At 33.9% G+C, this 24,181-nt stretch overlaps 2 protein-coding genes across 2 annotated transcripts; one reads left to right on the top strand and one right to left on the bottom strand.

The window, feature by feature from the left end:
• Window positions 1-2,521: 2,521 nt before the first annotated feature.
• LOC128546808 (T-cell-specific guanine nucleotide triphosphate-binding protein 2-like) lies at window positions 2,522-3,142 on the top strand. Its single transcript, XM_053518161.1, has one exon. The coding sequence runs from the start codon at window positions 2,522-2,524 to the stop codon at window positions 3,140-3,142; it is 621 nt and encodes a 206-aa protein (XP_053374136.1).
• A 10,848-nt stretch (window positions 3,143-13,990) lies between these two features.
• Window positions 13,991-23,944, bottom strand: LOC123532211 (uncharacterized). The gene is made up of 2 exons (XM_053517623.1): window positions 22,926-23,944; window positions 13,991-19,215 (listed from the first exon to the last, which is right to left on the bottom strand). Exons 1-2 carry the CDS (start codon window positions 23,935-23,937, stop codon window positions 18,797-18,799), a joined length of 1,431 nt encoding a protein of 476 aa, XP_053373598.1. The 5' UTR covers window positions 23,938-23,944; the 3' UTR covers window positions 13,991-18,796.
• Between the last annotated feature and the right edge of the window lie 237 nt (window positions 23,945-24,181).

The raw sequence follows: 24,181 nt of genomic DNA, 5'->3' as shown, positions 1-24,181 counted from the left end.
GCCATCAAATTTTCTTCTCTTGTTTCTGTTAAAAATAAATAAAATAAAACTTTAAAGCATGAAATGAATAAGGTAACCCTTTAATTTTGCGAATAAAAATCTTTGTTTTTGTGTACAGAATTACTTGTTGAAATTCCAACAAGATGATAATAAACAAAATTATAAGAAAACGCAAATTAGCAACGATTCGCTTAATTGAATAGTTTCACTATTACAGAAAGACAAAATGCACTAGGAACTCGCTTGATTCAATAGTTGCACGAATATATACATGAAAAAAATGTAGTTTCTTTATGTGCTAGGTATGCCTTTAAAAATATTAACTTGTTAGGTAAAAGTAGGTGTTAAATTTTCCTTTTAGCCGAATATTTCAATACTAAAACTTGATTTATTCAGCACTCTTAAATGGTATTTTTAAATTACAAATCTTGTTACTGAATTATACTTTTCATTATATTCAATGCGGTTGACATTAATTCTTTTTTTTTAATAATAAGGACATAGACATTACTATGGTATGAGTTTCTTGATATAAAGAATATTTCTACTTCAGTAATAATATGCAAAAAAGAAATCTGTATTCAGAGCTTTATTATTGTCTAAAATGTACGGAACTAATCAAGATATATTTGATATTACAGATAGTGGTAAAAAAACTCCATTCGTATTTATAATATTAAAGTTAGTGTAAAGGCTACGTGTTTACCCTTCGCAATGACGAGATATTTCAATGTTGTTTCAAAGACCCACCACGACCTAGTTTCCTACAATATTTGCGCACATAAAGTTCATGAAAATCGTTCTTACAATACAGGTAGTATGCTGCTATACTTCAAGTTTTCAGGCTAACAATTTAGGCCCTTTCTGAATAAATGTGTTTTCACAACTTTATCTGCAAACTTATTCGGCCAATCTCGTTTCAGCATAGTTTTAAGAATATAGATGAATGGCTTTTTTACACTGCAGGAACAAAATGTGATTGAATTTTAACTAAATACACTGATTTATGTACATATTACTACATTAAATTCATAAATTGTTAATACATTAAACACATTGTCTTGGCCATATCTACGTCACTGTCAATATGAAACTAAATTCTTGTATATCTCATGTTTTTCATGTAAGTCACGTATAATTACCATCATGGAAATAAAAAAGAATATATAGTTATTTTGTGGTGCCTCTTTAACGCGTTTCATTAGATAAGGGGATAATTGACAACTTTTGCCGCTATATGATCCTTAAATGATACACTTGGTATAATTTGCACGTTTATTATATGTTATTTGTTGAACATTTAATAATGTTTTTAACATTATCATCAACAAAATGCATTACATGATTTATTTTGCATATAAATTGAATAAATACTGTATATTAAACGTGTGATAACATTTTCCACTCTGAAATATTAATTGGTTAAACTTTACTTTGTTTTGTAGGAAAATTAAGAAATATAATATATTCGTTAAGTTTGTATACTTAAGAAACTATCAAATGTTAAGTCTAGATACACTATTGAATAACTTTTATCAATTCAGTGTGTGATGTTTCAATGATAGCTAAACAAATAACGTGGCAGACCGTTCTTTATACTCGTATGAAAATAGATTAAATACTTCTTTTATATAAGAAGTATAATTGTAGCAAACCAATTTGAAGGAAATAAACTAGATTTAAATTAACGGCGCCGCTTTTATCTAATTCCTATTATTGTCAAGGTTTTCGTGATAAAAGTAAAACTTATATTATAAATATTACTGCAATTAAGTTATTAAAAGCGTATTTGTTATAAGTAAAGTAGTTTTTAAGACATCTGCAATAAACATGGTTTTTCAAATAGTACGTAATATCACTGGTTAAATGTGTAAATATTAGCCTTACCAGTATTTCGCGTTCCCTGCCAGTGATGCACAGCGATCCATCGCGATTCAGAGCGACCTGGTGTGAGTTTTCATCGCGAATCGCCTTGGGCATTTTATGTGTAGTAGATCGCGGGTCTTACAAAATCATCGCAATTTATCACCGTCTACTGTAGTGGTTCAATGTGAAAAAAAAAAACATCGCGATTTTCACCAAGGGTAAATATCTGTACCGGTGATAACGCGGAAAAGGCAAATTCCGCGAGCCAAGGACTGTACCTTAGAATTAACGACTATTGTGCAATTGATCATAAGCTGCAGAAAAGGGTCATACATTTAAATTGAATTTGGGGATGGGCTTGGGCGGAAGCTTGTAAAGGCATTTATATAGATGTGGCTCTATGCATTTAAGTGTAATTTCATGCTACACAATATTTTGACAGATAACAGAAATTGTAGTCCTTTGTCGTTGGGTGATTAGCGACTGCCTTTTATTTAAGTTAACTGAGTAAATCTGTGAAGATACAGTATAAATTCTAGCAAAAGTATGCTTAAAAAGCTCCTTCAGTCTTCGAAACGGAATAATAAGAAATCAACTATTTGAAAATTAAACTTTTACTTCTTATAATTATTTAGTAAATGAAGCTACAAAAGGCATGTCGGAAGATGAAAAGAACAAAAGCATTTTACAGTGGCAAGGTACAGACCTTCAAAACAGTTTGAACAAAAAAGACTTCACAACTTTAACGAAAAGAAAAATAGACAGTTGGGAAAATGAACGTGTAAATGTTGCAGTTTTAGGACGCACTGGTGTTGGAAAATCGCGCTTCCTAAATGCAATAAGAGGTTGTCACTCACCGAAGGATCAAGCTTATGCACCCATAGGATCAGTTGAAACAGCTTCTATACCAAAAGCATATCCCCATCCAAGAAATAAATTCCTACAACTATGGGATTTACCTGGAATTGGAACTGAAACTTTTCCTAGGAAAGAATACATCAGAAATAAAGATATAAAATTCTATTCCTACGATATCTACGTTATTATGGCGTCCGACAGATTTACGGAGGACGAAGTTTACTTTGCCGAGAAACTCGATGATTCCGGCAAAGTATTCATATTTGTGCGCACAAGAGTTGATATAAATTTAGATGGCGTGGATGATATTGAAGCCGAAGTAAAGAAAATAAGGAATGATTGTGAGAAGATCGTTAGCAAGTCGACGGTAAAATCAAAAGATGTGTACTTGATATCAAGCAAATTGATTGACCACTGATATCTTGACTTCGGGAAGTTAATAGAACGGCTCGTCGAAAGTTTATCTGGATTAAAGAAAGAAGCAGTGATGTATTCGTTGCAATTCAATACCAAGGAATTTATAAAAGATAAGACGGGTGCGTTGGAATCAAGATTAGCATGGACAGGTTTAAAGTCTGCGTGTGGTGGTGCAATACCTGTGCCCGGCGTTTCTCTTACAGTGGACTACCTTTTGATCTCCAAGAGATTGAGTTCTGTCGAAAGACATTAGGCATTACCGACAGCGACCTACAAGATTTGGCAGAAAATACAGGGAAAAATGTTGATGACCTGAAGCGTGAATACAAACTTAAAACGTTTGACATTTTCAAAATCACGACGAAGGACGTTACCAAACTAGGAATACAATTTGCACCTTACTTGAAACGAATTGTTATGTCAGAGGCGTTGGAGTCGACGGTTAAATTGCTACCCGTGATTGGCTCTGCGCTAGGTGGTGGACTATCTTTTGCAACAACATACTGCTTCTTAAGATCAAACCTACATCTCATGGTGAAGGACGCTAGAACAATGATGGACATTCTACTGAAGGAAACGGGCAAGGAAATACTGCCTACCAGTTAAGAGATTCTCAAAATAGGCACTGATATTCTGGACGAATAAGATGCGGCAATCACCAGAATCACCTAAATTATGTTTTAATTACTAGTACATGTATTATATATTAAAATATTTCGAGCAGAGTTGACTGACAATGTGCCTTACAATGTACAACAGCTAACTGATGTATGCTCCTCGAATATATCCTTCACAGGACGTGCATTTTAAAACATTTTAAAGAAAGTATGATTGTTTCTACTGGTGTATGCTGTAGTGTATGAAACTATTAACGAGATGAAAACAATCACTCTAAATTGGCGAATATGCAGGCGCCTTCATTACTGGGAGAAGAGCGTTTATACTGGGATATATTTCAGAGGATGTGTGTCATGACATTGTATACCGTAGTACATGTACTTCGTAGAGATACATTACGCGTATATATAAACGACCAAATGAAAGAAAACGTAATTATAATTTTATTTGCAAATAGAAGAGGATGAGTGAATTTTTTAGGGGTGGGGGCAATAATACTATTCAATCTGACTAAAGTACTTGATCTTTTAAACAAAGGTCTGAGGATGACCCATTCACATTTTTCTGTATATTTTGGATTTTCGATATTGCTATGTTTATTTGAACCAATCAGACGACCTGTTTCGGCAAGCATTTGGCTGAACCATCAGAAATAGAGTCGAATGTCAAAGGGTGAGAAAAATGTGCAGTCAGTCCGGGGATCAAACCCGGGACCTCTCGCTTACAGTGCGAGAGCCCTACCCACTGAGCTAACCGGATGTCTGGCACATTACGTGACCAAGTCCGTACCATGACATATGATTTCTCTCAAAGCACGAAGGCGTAGTCGCGATGTGGTCGCTAAGAATTGTAAATATGAAAAACCCAGGCTAAATATTGATTTTTTAAATTTCTACCTTCGCTTACAAAATGTTGTAAGTAGGCTCTGATTTGCTAACGTAATGATCGTCAGAACGAGGCTATCAATAGCACGTCTTCAGACCCTATGTGTGTAGCGTTAATTGGAGATGTACTTTTGTCAGATTGTAATACTATTGTATATGGTGATACATGTAATGACTGACAATATGGTAGTAAATGCATTTACAATACATTGAAAATATGATCCAATTGTTGTTTTTTGTTTGTTTGTTTTATTATTACTTTTCATTATTATTTTTGTTTTAGAAAGAACGATTAAGGGTGCATTAATCAGAGAAAAAGTATTTATATTGCGGATCACGGCAGTACATGTATATCCTTGCAATTGCGGAATTCGGTAGTATACGTAAATAAGTAATATGGTTATATGAGAAAGTATTGTATTGTATTTTACTTTCTTGCAAATAAGAGTCGGATCTGTTTATTAGTCTCTATGGAAAGGCTCCATAGAGATACATTCCTATATGGACCAGGTCTCTTGAAATCCCATGACTGAATGAGTTGGGTTATAATTTCATTGCACACTATACAGCATTCCACCGTTTCTTAAGGCTATAACTCCTTAAAGCAATCGCAGTACATTAGTACATTCATTGCCTGAAAACATACGCAAGTTCATATGATAGTGATACAATGTTGTACGTTTTGGCAAGGTGTCTTTAAATCTATATGAGTTATCATGTATACGGTTTCAGGATGGACGTTTTTACTGTAGTTTTAAACTTTGTAAATCGTGGTCAATAATAGCGTCTAATTTAATGCGGAAAGTTAACAGTTGGGTTCGAAGTCGATTGTCGGGACATGGAGTTGAAAAGTGGGTCTTTTGCACCCGACAATACATTACCACTTCTTCGATGGTCTGGGCACGGGTAGGGGGTTACCCTTATGAAACAAGCCTAATGTGTTAGTAACCGATAAGTGGGTCTCTTTGATTATAACTGATTGGTGGGTCAAGTGTATATACAAATTTAACAGAAACCCTTTAATTAACCAAAAAAAGAAATATGATTCTTCGTTTACTTTATTTTTTATTGATCATGTATGATAAGAATCAATCTATTTATGATAGCTTTATGTATGCATTCTGTTCTTTAGGAGTTAAGAATGTTTGTTGTTATTTACCGACTCAGATGATACTCTGTGTCAATGTCATATTCGAGCCTACGGTCTAAAATACGTTATTTATACATGTTTAGAGTAATTGTACAAGTATCATATAAAATGCTCTAGATAGTTTACCTTTCGCTCGTAATTCAATCATTTACTCATGTTGCTTGTTATCATTTTTGCAGCTTTTATGGGCAACCAAGCGTTAGGTTGGCAGGTGTCATAGGTTATACTCACAAAACAACAACGTATCAAGTCCTTTACTACACTTTCAGACTTTTGTCAAAGTTTGTGAATATATTCAGTTTAACAATTTCTTATAAAGTATTTAGTTTACTTACATATTTTATATGATATTGCTTACCGTGTTTAAAGTACTATTTTATGGATCTTATCAAAACATTTTGGTCTTGCCTAATAAAAATCTATGTCAGGATGTTGGTTTTGGCCTGTTTCTGTGAGCGTATGTAATTAAAGCTCCGTTTTTTTTGTTGTTGTTTTTTTGCACTTATATTTGTTGAGATCAAAATTATCAATATTGGTTTGACTTAATCTTACGATTTTCAGAAACTAAAGAAATACTACTAAGGTTTAAGCAGTAACATCACTTTGACTTGGGAAACTAATTGCTTTTAATTTGCTTCTGGACTGTTGATGTTTACAAATGTTTGTAATTTTTCATGCAATGTGTTTCTTTGGTGTACATTAGAAGCTTATGTATAAATTAAATAAACTTTTAGAAGTCGTTTGTGGTGGTTTTCAATTTTAAGTACTTCTCCAAGCTATCATTGCTGGAATTCAAACCTAGACCAGTTTTCCCTAGACCAGAGCTGTCATGACGTTCAAGAAAGGAAATAGAGAGTATTGAAGTCATTTATATGATGGCATATTTTTGCCAACCACTTATCCACTTAATATTATATATCTTTTCTTGATCGTTAAAATGTCTGTTATTTTCTTACAAGTGGCAAGATTGCGTGCTTTCCACTTTAGTATGTAAACAGGACAAACGTACCTCTTAGTGCCCACTGCTGCGATCCACATCGTCACTTAAACTAAAAATCTTGATTTTTGGCATTTAGTCAGTTCGGCCACGATACCTAAAAATACAGTATCTAAAAAAGATACATGTATGCCTTAAATGCGAAAAGGGATCTGTATAATTTTTTGTTCTTCTTTCCGTAAAAATGTAGTTCTTGTCATCTTTTTATTAGGCTAATATTTCCTAAAACATCAACAAGATGGTATTATTGTTATGGTGACGGTCGCTCCACTGGGGTCATGGTCACTCCTTCTTAAATAACACCCGTACTGATTTTATTTTTAATTTAAAAGAGAAGACTCGAGAGCTATTTAAATCAGCTTAAGTCTTCCATCACATCCGAGCTAAAGTATATAAGTTTAAACTAAATATGGCGAAAGGATTCTTGGTGTTATTACAGCAATCTTGTCCACTCGCTGAGATCTTTTGAGAGTTAACATATTCTTGACGACTGCTAAACACTACTGCCTCTATAATATTTCACCATTTTGACAATTTTAAGTTAGAGTTTTACCAATCTTGCGGCCATATGTGTGTACCAGTATCATATTATCAGTGTCATTAGGGATAAACGCTTTGTCTGAAATTTCACACAGCGTTGCACAATCAGCAGAGTGGAAAAATAGAGACTGTTGTCCAATCAGACAGTTTTCACTTTGATAAATTATCTATATGCGTTATCAAGTAATCTGATTTGCAAACTAAAGTCACGTGGCATGGGTTAGTCCATGTTACGAATTCGTTCTCAGACGGCGTTCGCCGAAAAATAAAAACGCTAATAAATACAGAATGAAATTACGCAGGTCGTGGTTGTGAGGTAGGTTAAATATTCATTCTAGCTTTCTAATTATAAAGAAGTGTCCATTTGTTTCATGATATGCCCAAGATAAACAAGGCACCAACTTTAATGTTTTCCGGGCTATAATCCCGCTTTTCCTTTCCAACCAGAGTTACGCGGCAAAATATACGGTATAAAAATACCAAGTTTACATTTTTTTTTGTCGGCTGGAACAAGCATTTATTCAATTAATGATGAGCGAGTAAGGGAGTGAAAGCGATTCAGTATGCACTGCTCATATTTACTGCGACTGGTTTAGAGGTAGGATTGGTTTCAAAGTGATTTAAAGTGATACACTGGAAGTGAACGTTTAACATCAGTTATCTGGATATCGTAGAATAAAGTCTGGATTCGGCGTACGTAAATGAAAATCATTTTATGAATTAATGACAACCCGTGAGTAACTTTATTCCAGTTACTATCTTTCTAAAGTTAAACATATGATAATATGAAATTAGGTGCTACCTATGACGCGGAAAGCCCGTTTAATTAAACAGACTCGGTTTGGTTTAGTCGTTCATGGAAGGTAATTAAATGTGCAACACACATCATGCTACCAGTGTATGTTTTTTTTTCCAGGAGGCTACCCAGATAACTATTTACTTGAGGCTTTCATCGAAATTCAGTTTAAACTGAGAAATATTTAAAGATGTCCAACTAGGATACTTTATCTTTAAATATTAACTTTAGATGTATAAAATCCTTATCAAGTGTTATTAACTTTACTATATATATATAAATAAAGTTCGCATATAGAACTGTATTCATAATTAAATGCCATGTAGTTACAGTTAAATGTTAAAAAAAACAGCAAGTACACATTTATACTGTGTTTATCTATACATGTTTACAGTGTGTACTGTTTTAAACCTAATGCATAGCACTGTTCATGCACTTAAACTTGTAAAGTTCATCCTTATATTTTACATAAAGGAAGTGGCTAGGAGTCCGGTAGCCATGTCTAAACCCAGAGTCAAGATGTTCGGAAATCAATATACATACTACTATGCACTGTATAACCAGTGTATGAGGTAATTGCTGGTAAAAGATATGATTAGTTGTCATAAAGATGCCATTATTACGAGTTGTTTTTTTTAATCTTATTTATAATTAACCCTCGCTCGTGTTCGAGACATATTGAATATGAAATTTAAACAGCGGTTTCTGGTAGTCATTGTTATTTATATTTACTCAAGCAAGCAAATGAAAGCAACAATCCATGAGCACAATCCATGTCTTAAATACTAAAGAAAATTGTTACATTAAGCTTATTATTTTAATTCATCAGTCCCGTGAAAAACAATAATATTATACAAGCCGATTACGGCGTACACATTTTTATTTATCATATCGACTTTGCGATCGTATATTTCCCGGGATTAAAGAATTACAAAGACTTCTGTTTCCTGTTTCTTACTATGTATTTAAAACGACAAGAAAACTACTAGAAAAATCTTTTGAAATCATCTTCCGTTTTTAAAGATAAAATATTGTCTCCTCGTTGTAAATACCGTTACCAGACCCATAGCCACTGCCTTACATAAACTATATGAAGTAACTGTTTATGCTTTAAATATTACATTCGGCTCTAATACACTTTTGAGCCAAAAATGGAGGGTCCTTTCATTAAGACAATAATAAACAAACTCCTAAACTCTTTACTGTTATATAACATTACGTCTGTGTGACATCAATGTTTGAGTTGTTCTTACTGCTTGTGCTTTATTTGTATTTTTTTTATTAAACTTAAGAAGTCCTCTTATAATCATATAAATGCCTTTTCACCAACTGCTGCAAAATAGAATATTTTCAACGTGCAATCTGTTGTTCAGTAAATTTCCAATTAAAATATGTATCATGTGTATGTAATTTCACGAACTGATTGAAATACAACAGGGTTTACTCACAAGTATGTATTTTCAGAATAAGTATTAACTATATTTGTATCACTTTCATTAATTGAAAAAGCAAACCTTAGTATTCTGTATCTGAATTTTATACAGAAAAAAAAAAACATTCTAGCAGAAAAAAAGATACAGATCTATTGGTTCACCTCTTAGTATGACAACACAATTATTTCACCCTCTGAAGTTTTGCACCCCAACGTGGACCAGTGATACTCTATCTAATTTATTAACAGTACGCTAACTCACAGAAATTTGTGACCTTGATCTTTAACGGCCCTGTCCATGCGTTCTGCACATCGTTTTATTCCCACCTACATATATGCTAAGTCTAAAAATACTACTTTGAATAGTTATTGAATAATGCTCCACACACAAAATACATCTGACAGATTTGGCCCTTAAATTCAGTTTGTTACCTTGAACTTTGACATACAGACCTGATTCTTGCGCCTTGCACATGATCTTATCGGCAGCCAGTTAAATGCTATGATTGAAGACAATGAGCGGCTCCCTACAGAATAATTTATTTCTTGCTATCAGAAAATCAATAGAATAAAGTAAGGCCCCTCTCTTGACACAAAGAAGATATCAAGACATTGTATTCATTGTTGTTGATATTTAATGTCTAAAAATAGCTAACAGCTATACGACTGTCATTTTCTTGTACTTAGAACAGCATATCAACATTAGAACTGACATTTTGATACTGCTTGGAGATTTGTATGATCTTTATTATTCCAAATATTGTCAGTGAAAAGCATGCAGTTAAGCAGGCATGTGAATAAGGGACATTTCCATTTGAATAGTTCGCTCATTTTTCAAGTAAAATTTAACCATACAAAATTAGACCGGAGACAGGTTGATCAAGTTGTTCATAAAGATAAATGTACACACATTTAGTTTGTTGTAAATATTGTCGTTATTAAATTTTCCAAAGGTCAACATTTCCGGTCTTACTCATTGAGCAATCGCGTGTAACTGTGACCAATAAGCGCCTAAACAAATAGACTTTCAAAATGGCGACCCCTATGTCAGCTGGAGACGAAATTCAATTTGCATGGCATTGAAAATATTTTTCACATTAATTTTCAATATAGTTCCATATATTTCACATACTTCATACATGTTATATCAAAGGTGCTTCTAGCCAGAGCGGGACCGAAGGCCCCATGAGGGCTTTCCGCGTATTAAAACACTTGACACCATTTATAGCTTACAACTGGATTGAAATCACCTTAATTATGGGCAAATATCTTAAAACAAGCATACGGACCTATAAATTTTATTTCACCATATTACATGTATAGAAAGTATGTCTTTTTACGAATACATTGTAGAAAATAATCTATTCGCGAAAATGTTATGAAAAATGTGATTTTCCCATGGACTCCGATTATGAAAACTTACGCGAAGTTCTAATGTAGCAAATAATTCAAACACATGATCTTATCTTTTTTTATTTTTCTAAGTATATTCTGAGGTTTTGAAAAATCAGGGTTTAATAAAATTCTCCCATTGTAAAAAAAAAATTAGATCCGAACATGCACAACTACCTTAATAATGGAGTTACAAGTCCTTATGTTTGTTTTTTAGCCTTTTTACATTAGGGTGTTTAATTGACCAATCGCCGGCTGTCAATCAAACCAATGAATCGATAAGCAATCAACCAATCAATGCGTTTGATTCGACGCACACCTCTAGACGGTGTTAATATAAATATTACCCTCCGACATTGTGACCTCGACAATGATAATAACAACTGATAGATTCCTTTTGAAAATGATTATATGTACAAGTAAAACTTATTACAAATGGTAAAAAGATGTCAGTTGGGGACTTAGCAAGTCCGATAGTCGCTTTCCAGAACGCCTAGTTTATCCCTTTTCCAAAACCTAAGTAAGGTTTTGAGAAGTGTCTTCGCTGGATTAAGACTTGTGGACGTCCTCACAGACAATTGAAAGTGGATAAGATCGACGGAAACCACTACATATTTGTATATACAATGGTATTAATATATATCTAGCTTTCACCTAATTCACATCTGACCACCCGGACGCCGTACGATATAATAGCCTAAATTTTACATCGTAAGTGACTATGGGCTACGGTGTATGTGTTCACATTAAATACGGGCATCGTGCGAATTTTTATTTTATTGTATTTTTTTGTACAACCCGGGAGAAATTCTTACAAACGCTGCATTGAGATTATACGGAAATCGTGCAATTTCAGTGCAATTGCCTTGCAGTCACCGCAAGCTTCCAACGGAAATCTTACGTACTGAAGATGACCAATATATATAACCATCTGAAAAACGTAATGCCATATCAAGGCCGCCGCAAGGAAATGGTGTGGCCGCTGAAGGGTTGCCGCGCGATGATTGCTCAATATCCGTGCGATTTCACTCAGTACTGCAGCAAGCAGGAACCTTGTGGCAGCTGTGCGAGGGCCGTGCGAAGGTCTCAGGTGTCCACAATCTCCGTACGATTTATTTTTGTTCACGTGCATCGGCTTCACGATCAGCGCGTGGCCTCCTAACGATGACCGTACGAAGAATGTGCAATGCCACCGCGACATGTCTACAGTCTACGGTCGTTCGAGTAATTCAGATATGTATAACCTTTTCGCTAAACAAAATTGTAGAGGCTGCAGGGGCCCGTGAATCCGTACAAAAATCACACCCCCCCCCCCCACCTCGTCCCCACCGCCCACCACTACCTGCCTCCACATGGAAGCCACACAGAAAGGAGGATACAGGCAGTCTACGGGCTCCGCAGACATATCGTAGGCCGAAGGTAAACTAGGCAATGTTGGTTCATTTCTAAGCCATAACACTTCTTATTGGGCATTTACATAACGAGAAATTGTAAAGAGAAAGTGCCAAAATGTTCAAGTAGCAAAAATATGAACTTAAAATGCTACATTATTCGTGCCAAAACTTTTCAGTTACATCGGTCAACATGTACGTGGAAAGGCGTCGGTGATGCTAATTCTTTTTAAGATGACGGAGAAGGGCTATTTGTACCTAAAATGTAAATGTATCATTATCCTTCAATGCACTTTTTCAAGTTCTGCACACTGGGCATAAGTACTGATAGAGTACAAGTCGAGAAAATACTAAGAAAATATCAAACTGAATGATAAACAAATATTTTTTATAATAATAAAAACACGCATAATCTTGTAAGTGATTTATTAAAGAAGCAACACACGATTTCAACATTAAAAATCACCAGTAACTGTCGTCGTGTAGCCTTCTTCCGTCTTCTTTTGACTTCTGAATATACATGCTTTCTCAAGTAATTCCGTCCCCGAATGTCGGAAAATCCTAAAACTATCAATGGAATACTCCTAACAGTACTTTTTCGCAATTCATCTAAATGTTTTAAAGACTCATAATAAGACAGAAATTTCTGGCCAATCTCTTCAGAAATATCGCGTAAAGTAACAGCAGCAGCCATTATCAATCTAAATGTCGGAGGTTAAGTATTTTGTGGTACCACGTTACCTGTAGGCGGAGGCTGGCGTATGGTCAATTGTGTCCGATGGAGCAGATAGTGGACTCTTGTAATAAGCAATTCTGAAAGACAACTAAGACAGGGCTGCAAGCACATCCACTAAGCTCAATAGGGAGAGCGCAGACCTACGGATTGCGGGGGTGTGTGTTCGAGCACAGGGCGAGGCGTATGTTCTTTTTCGTGACGATTTCATGAAAGACATTGTGTCTGAAATCATTCGTCCTCCACCTTTGATTCGGTAGGTACTTCAACGACAACACGTATAACAATTTCTGTTTGTGTGTATAGTAATTTATCTCATTAACGTTCATTAGGATAATTTACATACAATGCAAACAACGGACATGACATAAAACTGATAACGTAACGTCAAAGGACGGGAAAACGTTAAACAAACTATAAAAATGCAAATACATATAGCCTCCTTGTACCAACTATCGAACGCTACCATCTCTCGAACGATTTCAATATATCACCGGATTACCGCTTTCTGCAAAGGTACTATACTAATTTTTTGGCATTTTCATTGGTATTTGCCAGTTTTGAGCAAAGAATTTGTAAGTGTTTTATAGAATATTTTATTCATATCCTTATCTAACTGACAAAGTACACCGACCTCATAAAATTTACAAGAAAATCTAATTGTTTATGTTTTGATATGTTTCCCGTCTGTTAGATCTAATGTATGTGTTCAAATTTTCTCATTTTGATGAGACTATATATAAACGTATGGACTATTTAAATAAATGCATAAAATTTTATTGCTGAAATATTTGTCTGATTTGGTGTCATGACACCATAAAGGCAGTACTGGTGAAAGGTCGAGAATTGGTTCTCTGCAGAATGTGATTATCGATCAAACCTACCTGCATGTACATACCTGTATTACGTTATGTAGTAGAAGTGAACATCCCAAAATAGAATACAGAGCTTTGAAAAAGGTCAGTCTAGCAATCAATGTCGATATCTTATATTTGATTATTTTTTAACCTATTTAATTACCACAAAATAGTGTAAAACTGGGTCGAGAGATGGTACATGGAGGCTATATCTATAAGGTACGATCTCAGAAATGAATTTACCATTTTTATAAAAATATTTTTATGTGGGGAAGTTGGCAGTTTTTACGCTGACTATAAAAGCATTGAAAACATGAGTGTATCCTTGGTGACTGTATATATTTACACATACAAAGATTTTCCCTTTTCTTACTATTTCGCTAGAATCCACATTTTAACAATGTTTTGTAACTTAAAGCTTGAAGGGAAATAAGGGTTATTAAACAAAGACTGGTTTAAATTTTCTGTTGTTTACCATTTGGTAACAAACTGAATTCCTTCATTTGTACGTTCATTCTTTGTTATCTGTTTGTTTTATTTGGAATATAAGTATCGTGTAGACGCAAAAACAATTACGACGTAATACATACACTGATTTGAGAAGGCTGCGTTTTCCTGTATATCGAACTAACAGAATGAAACAGAATACTGTACATTAAAATAATAACAGAAGATGCATGTTCGTGCAATGTTTGTTAAAGCTTCGGAGATTACGTGATGCAGAAAATGATTAAAATTGACGTCTCTTATTACTAAGCATTTATATTAAATATTTCTGTGAAGACTGTAGATGATTACCAAAACATGTCGCGAAAATCGAAAAGAAATGGCTTTGTTAATTAGTTCTTCCTTTTTTATTCGAATGTTGGTATTGCACCATAGTTTATATTTGCAACAGAAAGCTTGTATTGCCATGCAACGACACTTAGCAACTGACTATTAGACATAATATATAGAGGTTTGCGTGTTTTAATATGTTCAAGCACGGCGAAGAGGTTATGTGCATACAGAATAACTATTCTATGCAGTGGATAACCGAATCGGAGTGTTTAATCGTATGTAATTTGGGGACTCTATATATTGTTTCAATTGTAGAATAGTTTTTGTAAATGTGCATTAAATAGGACAGCGGTGTTTTGATGAATTTATGGCTCCAAATAGTAGATCAACGTGACGTCAACGTGATCCGTTTTTACCAATACTGAAACACGAAAGGGTTTTTCATGTGCCGTAGAATTAAGGAGTACGTAGAAGTCTAATGCGCGGCTAATAATTGCTTTAGAATGTGCCAATAATGAGTTAATACCGTTCTGTTCTATAAATTTGATTCTACAATATCTTTTATATAAATCAATAGACCAAATATGGAAACACACTTTTCCTGTGCCTGCTGAATGTTCCGAATTATATGTGACGTGACGTCAATATTGCAATGTATATACACTCGGGTCACTCATGAATATAAGACGGTTCGACATTCAGATTAAGAAGTGTGCTTACTACTTGTTTTATCCATTCAATACATATTAAGTTCTGTTTACTGTAATCAGGTAGAAAGAAACACTAATTACCGGGTAAACGTAAAAAAAATATTCAGATCACAATAGGAAATAAATTCTGTATGTTTATCAGGATACATCCCGATTCCGACAAAAGCAACCGTTGTCATAATATTCTATCAGTTCTGCCTGTAAAAGTCCAGGGCAACGTTTCACTCTTATCAACTATAGATTTCGATAACAAATAATTCTTTTGTCGGTTACAATTTCCAAAAAAAAAATGTTTTCACTCCAATAATTTCATACTTTAAAAGAGGCAATTAAGTCCAAAGTTTGAAATGTTAAACAGTGTCAACTGGACTGAGTAAATGTTTAAAGTCAAAGCTGAACTGACAAGCTTGATCGCAGAGAACTCGTTCTGATGTATTTCAAATATTGTCAAAACTTCAAAATGCAAGCAAATATGATTTCGGAAGAACCAAACACAGTCTTTATTGTTCATTGTTATTTTTTCACCACTTAAACATCAAATAAATTGTGTTCCAGCCTTACGTCATTTGAAGGAAGCAACTATTTAAACTGATATTTGGAAGTACACTTCCTGGCCCCGGAAAGGACCGTCCCTTTTGATTTCCTACTACCAAATAAATGTAATCAACAAATATTTCTGGAGATATAGTTCTTTGATATAATTAAAGAAGGTTACATTTGTAAATATTTCTGAGACGCACAACGTTGCTACCTTTTCATAAAACAAAGAAACAATGGACAAAATATGAAAACGATAAGTATGCAAGCTATTATATGCAAAAGAAACATGAAAAAATATATCAATAGAAGAAACAAGTAATGCAGTTACGCACAAGATCAGAGTTTGTATTAAAAATGTTAAATTAACAAGTTTTAAAGGTAGGAATAAATGTAATAAAAAACGCAAGTTCATTCATGCGTGCACATATTAAATGTTTGCTCATGAAATCGTCAGAACGGCTCCTTTTCAGGGAATTTACATCGCAGAGTTCCCGTACACATGTTTATAATGCATCGTAACATTACACAAAAAGAACTTAAAGTAATTTCGCTAGGTCTGTTAAAGACTGATATGCAACTAGACAAAATCAACAAATAACAGCGTTTCCTTAACAAAATATATACTTTTTACATAGTAGTAGTCTGCTCTACATCATTATTTACATCTAATATAAAACATCTGTACACATATACTAGTACTAGCAAACGTAAGAACTACCACCTAACAATGATGGATGTATAAACACATATATAGTTTTATCACAAAAGTAATGTATTATAAAAATGACTATACGGTCTTGATGCATAAATTATGTAATGTACAAACTCAAGTTCTAAACTATGTTATGCACATCAACAGCAAGGATAGTAAAACAAAAGTAAAATATTGATGGCCTTGATATTTAAGGCACATCCTAAAAAGGCAGGATAACAATGAGCCAAAAATACAAACGAATATTCTGTATAACATTAATTCATATCACCGATCTATAGCTGAACCTCATAGTTTCACTGTATTAACTGAAGGGCTATCCTTTTGACTTGAACACTTAAAAAAAATATAACAATCAAGCCCTACATTCTAACACGATCAGATTCATTTTCCTATTAAACAAAAAAAGCTGGAAACTGTGAATTATTATTCAGCAATTCACTGTTCTGACGTCACACGTATTACGTCATTGCATAAAGCGGCATAGCGGCGAAATTTAGTGCTCTTGAATGAAATCATTGTTTGCCGTTCAAATGCGTATTATTATATCACTCAGGCTGCGCCCTCGTGAAATAATACCTTCGCATCTGAACTCCAAACAATGATTTATTCAGCGACAAATCACTAAATGAAATGTATTATTTCTTAAACAGAAACACTGTAATAGAAAGTCTAAACTATGACATAAACAGAAAAATACTTATTCAGTCGTAAATAGTTTTAAGCTATTTAGTATTCAAAGCCGTTTTACAGTTGTCCTTAAATCTTTAACGGTGGTATGAGGAAAATCTTTTCGTCAAGTACATCCTAGGTTTGTAAATGAATTTTACCGCATTAATAATCTTTAGAAACAAAACTAAAAAAAAATACATCCGGCTTCACTTAAAGAAATCTTTGACAAATAATCTGAAAAAGGACAAGGAGAAGCCCTAAGTCTTGTAAAAAACTACATATTTTCTTAGGATAATGTGTTTCACTATGTAGTTTGTGGCAGTATTTGTTTTTAATATCCAAAACGCATACCTTAAAACTATGTGATGAACACTTTTCCTACAGGTATCCATTAAAGCCGTGCTATTGAAATTATGATAATATGTACAATCTCATCTATATATATTAATAGTCTGAAGTCTGTCTTTCAAAACCTAGGTAAATCCTGAAAACCAAATCGGCTTGTGCAGTCAAAGCTGATCTAGTTATAAGGCAGAAATACTTGCGTATAAGTACAAAAACAAATTTTGTTTATCGTTCACTAAGGTTTCAATATAAATGTTAATGGCTTTCAAGCCACTTCGCAAAAATATACATACAGATACCACTTCTCACAATGTTTGTGATATGTACTACTTAATTTGGTACTATTATTCTGATTGCAGTGAGTGCTGTTCTGTTGCTATATCGTGTCTATAACTTTATAAAAATATGTACAAATATAAACAAATGTAACAGTGCCACTCTACTACTTTGTATTCACACTATCAAGACATATTTGAAGGACGCAGAATATAAAAGAATATGTTAGGCTAAAGTTCAATGTAAGTAAACTCTACAACAGCTTAAAAACAACCAGTTTGCAACTCATTTATGCGAAAAAATAATTTCTCAAAAAAAATCAATAAGAAGTGCGTACTCTGAAAGTGACTGGTGATACAAACTTCTTGACATAACATTTTTGCAAGATATTCTTTTAAATAATCACACATATTGTGCAGAAGGTAGATTTTATATTATAATCGTTGTAATGCTTTCTAAATAGTGCAGAAATTTTTTTCTTGCATTTCTACCAATATCTAACTTTAAATTTTTACTCAATTTATCATTTTTCAATGTCATATATGCATTTTAAGCCAAACTTAGTAGAAATAAATATGTTGAAAAATTTTACCAAAACTATGGGTGAGTAGCTTCAAACCCAATCTTTCCTCATGTTTATTGAGTAGATTTTCTTTGTTCATTCATGAGAAAACTGCGTACATGCTGTCAAAACACTTACACATACAGGCACATTAATAAAATATCTTTGTAGAAACCTTTAACCAAAGGGTATACGACGGAAACAATCTAATTGATCTTAAAGAAAGCAAACCCTTTCAGCAAGTCATTTGTCAAGCTTAATTTGCTTTTCATCTGCGTGAACTATTAAGAAGATCAATGCTTTCTTTTATACCACTCAATCTAAAGGGTTCAAATTCTGATACTCCCAACCTTTCCTTCACTTCTGAGATAGGTATAACCATTCCATTTCCGTTTAGTACCCCGATTACCATACCAATACAAACCAAATCGCGGCCAACTCCTGTCTGAAATACAAGTGCCCCTGAATCACCGGGCAAACAAAAGTTACCTCCGTTCAATGAGCAAATATCTATCACGTTCATGAAAAACTGAGTCTGATCTATTTCTACATGATCGGACCTACAAACAGCTCTAGGAAAGTACACAACACCCTCAGTAAACTCGGTAGCAGATCCAAATTTTCGTACTTTTCTCCCGTGAAGAAACGGTGATTGTTCACACATCTTACCAGATTCATAGATCATATCTGAAAAAAAATCTAATTACTTATAATGTTATTTCAAAACTAATTTGCCTAAATACTGAATAAAGAATTTTAGTGCGTGTAATGACACTCGTACGTTGTGCGAAACTATATTTTCATTCAGCTGTAATATTTGATATTGTTGTCTTCATTCTCGACTACACATACTTAACTATTTCTTTTCTAGCATATTTAAGAATGGTATGGTAACTCAAGAGATAAATATCTGCCATACCCGATTATCAAATATGTGCCTATGATAAAGTGGTCAAGGGTGAGTTAGTTTATACTAATTTGGTTTAGCTCGAATGTGATGAAAGCTTCATGTTTATTGGAACCACTCTCGAGTCCGCTTCCTGGATAAACCATTACTGGTGTCAAATGAGAAGTCTTGATCGTGACCCCAGTGGGGCTCGAACCCACGACCCCTGGATAAGGCGGCCGACTCTTTATCTACTTGACCACCGTTCCCATTATGGTGAATTAATGAGATTACCCTTTTTTCATTCGTCATCCGCCCGTCTTAAAAGTTTTAATCTTAACAAAGAAATATGTTTTGTATGGTGAAATCGTTCTCTTGTATTATCGACCTCTGCAGTGGTAATGGCGATATAATTATAATAAGATGCGACAACAAATAATACAATGAGACAGCTCGATAACATTCTAATACTACATGAGAATACGGTGCGATAGCACGACAGCATGATGGTACTATAGCCGCCTTGTTTACCAATTTTTTTCACTGTAACAGAAGTGGCCGAATTTTAAACCGACAGTACATTTGCTGATGGAAGTTTGGGCGGTTACTGAGTATTTGCTTTACATATAACAAAATAAATGTGCCAGGGCTGTAGCACAAAGCCTATTTTTGAATTAGCATTATTGTTTTTATAGCCAAAGAACGATTATTATTTAGGGTTTTGGGCTCGGATGCTATGTTTAGAAATAAAGGCTCTGATTTCTGACATAGTTTTGACCCTTTTTCCTGTAAATATGCCCACAATTTCTAGCCATTTTCTTTTACAGTAAGCCCTTTGTTGGTTGAGCGAAAAGGCAAACGTATGTAAATATCAAAACATTTATCTGTAAGCATTGCTACCGTGTGCGAAACCGTCTATTTCTGTCTTTACAGTTATTCGCCTAATATATATACGTGCAATGTTGATTAAGAACAGTCTTTGCACCACAGCACTGACATATTTGTTTTGTGAAATCCAAAGCAAACACCCACTTACCAGTCATTACCTTTTTAGCACACGTACTTTCGGTTTAAAATACGGCTGTTTTATTACATCGAAATATTTCCCTCACATAATCCTTAAAACCTACGACCGTATAATGGTTAAGAGCATTATCTCAAATTATTGGCCATAAATAATTTGAAATTGAGGTAGTGATCGGTGTCCGATGAATTGCTGAATTAATTTTCCTTAGAACTAAACCAAGCTGAAACAAGGATAAAATCTCGGGAAAGCTCAAACATTGGTCAATTGGAAACTTTATGTATAGAGTTATTGCGTTTATTTTAGTAAAAATTGACTTTGTTCTCTCTAAAAGTATTTCTTTTTAACATTACAGAAGATATTTTACATTACATCTGATTCAAGTCCTATAACCAGTTTTAGAACATTATCTCAAAACTTTTAGCACTTGAATTAGTTAAAATCTAGGTGTTTGCCGATAACAATAGTTTTTTTTTGTTGTTTTTTTCATTCAAACTTATACAAAGTGTGCATCTTTTTTTTTAAATTTGTGTCAAGTTGATAAATAAAAAGTTCAATTCAGAAAGAAGTAGACCATGCCCACTCGATAATATGTGCACTCTTAATTGGAACTTTATTTTACTTATATTGTACCAAGTTCATACTCTTGAACAAATTTTTATCACATTACAGACCACGTTTCTTGAAATATTTTGAATCTTACAAGAAATTCGTATGGCTGAATTATCTCGGATAAATTCCGTTATCAGCAAGATTGCCTCCGTAAATAGTGAAATGGCTATTAAATTAGTCAGAATTAAAAAAAAGGGTAAACTTTTAAGAGATACTTCCTTCTTCACTCCCTCTCAGTCTTCCATACTTCTTCCACAACTGGACTAGTACTAAACTTCATTGTTTTGACTTCTCAAAAGGCACATTGTTTCCATTGAATTCTTTTCGACAAATCTGGATACTAAATTCTCTCCAGATTTTATTTTTAAACTATTTGAAATGTTCAAGACTCAATGTGAAAACTGTTTCAATCCTTGTTACATATTAAGGACACATGTCAATAATAAATTTGTCTTACTTCTTTTTATCATTCTAAATCCTTTATTAAATATCATTTATGTTACGTTTTTCTTACTTTATTATAATCTTGAATTTGAATTAAAATTAAAAGATGGCTAGAAATGTCGTTAAAAGATCAAAACGTTATTTATAATTATTTCGTCTGATTTTTGAAAAACAAATCTACGAGATTCAGTCGTCTATTGATCGTCGGCGTCGACGTTGGTTAACATTTGTGTTTCGGTTAATGTTTTTCTGAAAAAATGTAGGATTGGTAGCTTTGAAACTTTACACACTTGTTTATCGTTATTAGGTTAGTAAGAAGGCTAAAACCTATATCTCATAACTTTCGCATGTATTTATTTCAGAATGAAGGCCTTTTCTTTGTTTAGAAATGTTAATTTCTTTGTTTAGGTCCACTATAATCTGATACTATTAAAGCTTTGAACGTTTGCACACTTATTTATCATAATTATGTGTGTTCTTTTATAATTTAATTTCTTTGTTTAGGTCCACTCTAACCTGATACTATTAAATCTTTGAACTCTTGTACACTTGTTTATCATAATTATTTGTGCACTTTTATGAACTGTATCAGAGTTATGGACTTTTATTCATTTAGAAGAGTGGAATTTCTTGGTTAACATTGTCCAGGTCCATTTTTCACGAATACTGTAAGAGTTATAGTTTTGAAATCTTGCACTCTTGAATATTACTGTTAGATGGGTAATTATGTAAAGACCTATATCTCTCTCTTGCATTTTGTCAGAATTATGGTTAGATAAACTGTCTGTTTAGGTGGTAGATTGAAACTTTATATACTTTTGATCATCCATAGTTGAGTAAGAAGGCCAAGAACCATACCACTTTTCTCTCGCTTATTGCCTTACGTCAGACAGTTATAACCGAGCGGTGGCACCCGCATGCGGTTCTCTTGTTTAAACAATGTTTTTATCTCCTTATCTTTGCATTTTTGTATTTCAGATGCCATTAAATAATTGTGTAAATTAAAAACATATGTATCAACCATTTTGAATAAAATCTGAAACAATTGATAAAAATTGTGTGAAAATATAGGAAAATAAACATAATGCTAGGGATTTGTTAATCCCCGAATATGTTGTTAGACTTGAAAGTAAATTTTGAATTTATATAAAAAAAAAACAAACAAACAAAAAAACCAACACTATTTGTGTTACTGTTGAGTATAAAAGAATGTGAATAACATCTATAAGGGATTTGCAATATAACGGTAGAAAGAATAGTCCCATAAAGCGTTTCATGCCATCGACATATTAACATTTGTGTGTTCTTGACAAGGGCCACAAAATGATAAATTTAACTCCGTTCTAAATGTAACTAAGAATAAAACAATATTATTAAATGAATAAATATGTATGCTGTTCAGATATATATAAATAAAAAAAATGATTTTACCTACGTCGACACCCTTAATTGTAGGGAATTTTCCAGAGTTTGGAGGTCTATCTTCAATTTGAAAAATTGCTAGATCGATCCCGTAACTGCCTTCCTCACTAGCTTTGAAGAAGGTCTCTGTCACTCTGCCAACTTTATCGCCATTTGCTGGTTGACAAATGATCTTTTCATCGTCTTCCCATGTCCTTTTTCCGTAATTTTTCGTGACTGAGCTTTTTAATTCAGCATTGGAGAGTACAACGTGTGCACATGTTGTCGCACACAGGCCGTACTTTGAATGATGTATAAAACCGCCAAGAGTTCCTGCACCAAGAGTGGAAGCAATTTGGCATCCCATGCGTAAATTTGGAAGGTTATCGGTCGCGTTTAAACTTGCACTCTCAAATCCTCCTTCTCTTACATCCACAGGTATTCCATCTAATTCCGTTGGAAGCAACTTCTCAAGCAGTGGCACTTTACCCTTTATTTTCACGTACATTACAACAGTTTTTCCAGGTATGATTTGGTGGTTGCTGTTGTCATGTTCATCGTAGCCTTTGGAACGAAATCCACTGCCAGAGATTACTGAGAGTTGAGAGTGGCATTTTAACAATTCGGATGTATGCCTATTTATTACTTCTTGTATGTGCTTTACATCCTTGAACTCCAGCATATTGTCTCTAGCTTCTTTCCTTTGCATTGCTATTTTGTTCTCGTTGCTATACTGACTTACAGGCCTGACATACACAGGGTAATCGACATCGCTGAGTTCTGGTAGTTTTTCTTTAGTTTGAACTATAAAGCACATTTCGTTTGCTTCATCTGTGGTATATGCCGGCCAGACATTCAGGATACTATCAGATTTGTTCTTGATGAACGTACAAATATCGTGGCAATAGGAATGAAAATTTTGCTCTGATTCCCCCTTCATTGTCGTTGATATAATATGGTCTGACCACATCTCCTCAATAGTAGTTCGACTTGGTAATGGTTTTATTCTTCCATTACTTATGTCTGCAACAATCGCATGCATTCTGTCTGTTATTTTTAATAAAAATAGACGTTATAATGATTGCTTAAACCATTCACAATGAAATTACGTGATCTGTTTACATCATTACTTGATTATAATAAAAACATATATCTCAAATATATCATAAAACCATGAATTGCAGGATCACTCTAGACTTTATTTTTGGCAAAAGCGTTTCAACTTTCCTACATATATTTAAGAATTTGTTTATAGGCAGTTTCATGATGGTAGGTATAAAGTCAGG

Source organism: Mercenaria mercenaria, chromosome 11 (genome assembly GCF_021730395.1).
Source record: "Mercenaria mercenaria strain notata chromosome 11, MADL_Memer_1, whole genome shotgun sequence".
Lineage (NCBI taxonomy): Eukaryota > Metazoa > Mollusca > Bivalvia > Venerida > Veneridae > Mercenaria > Mercenaria mercenaria.
Note: the sequence above shows the minus strand (reverse complement) of the source record. Positions and strands in the feature narration are given on the sequence as shown.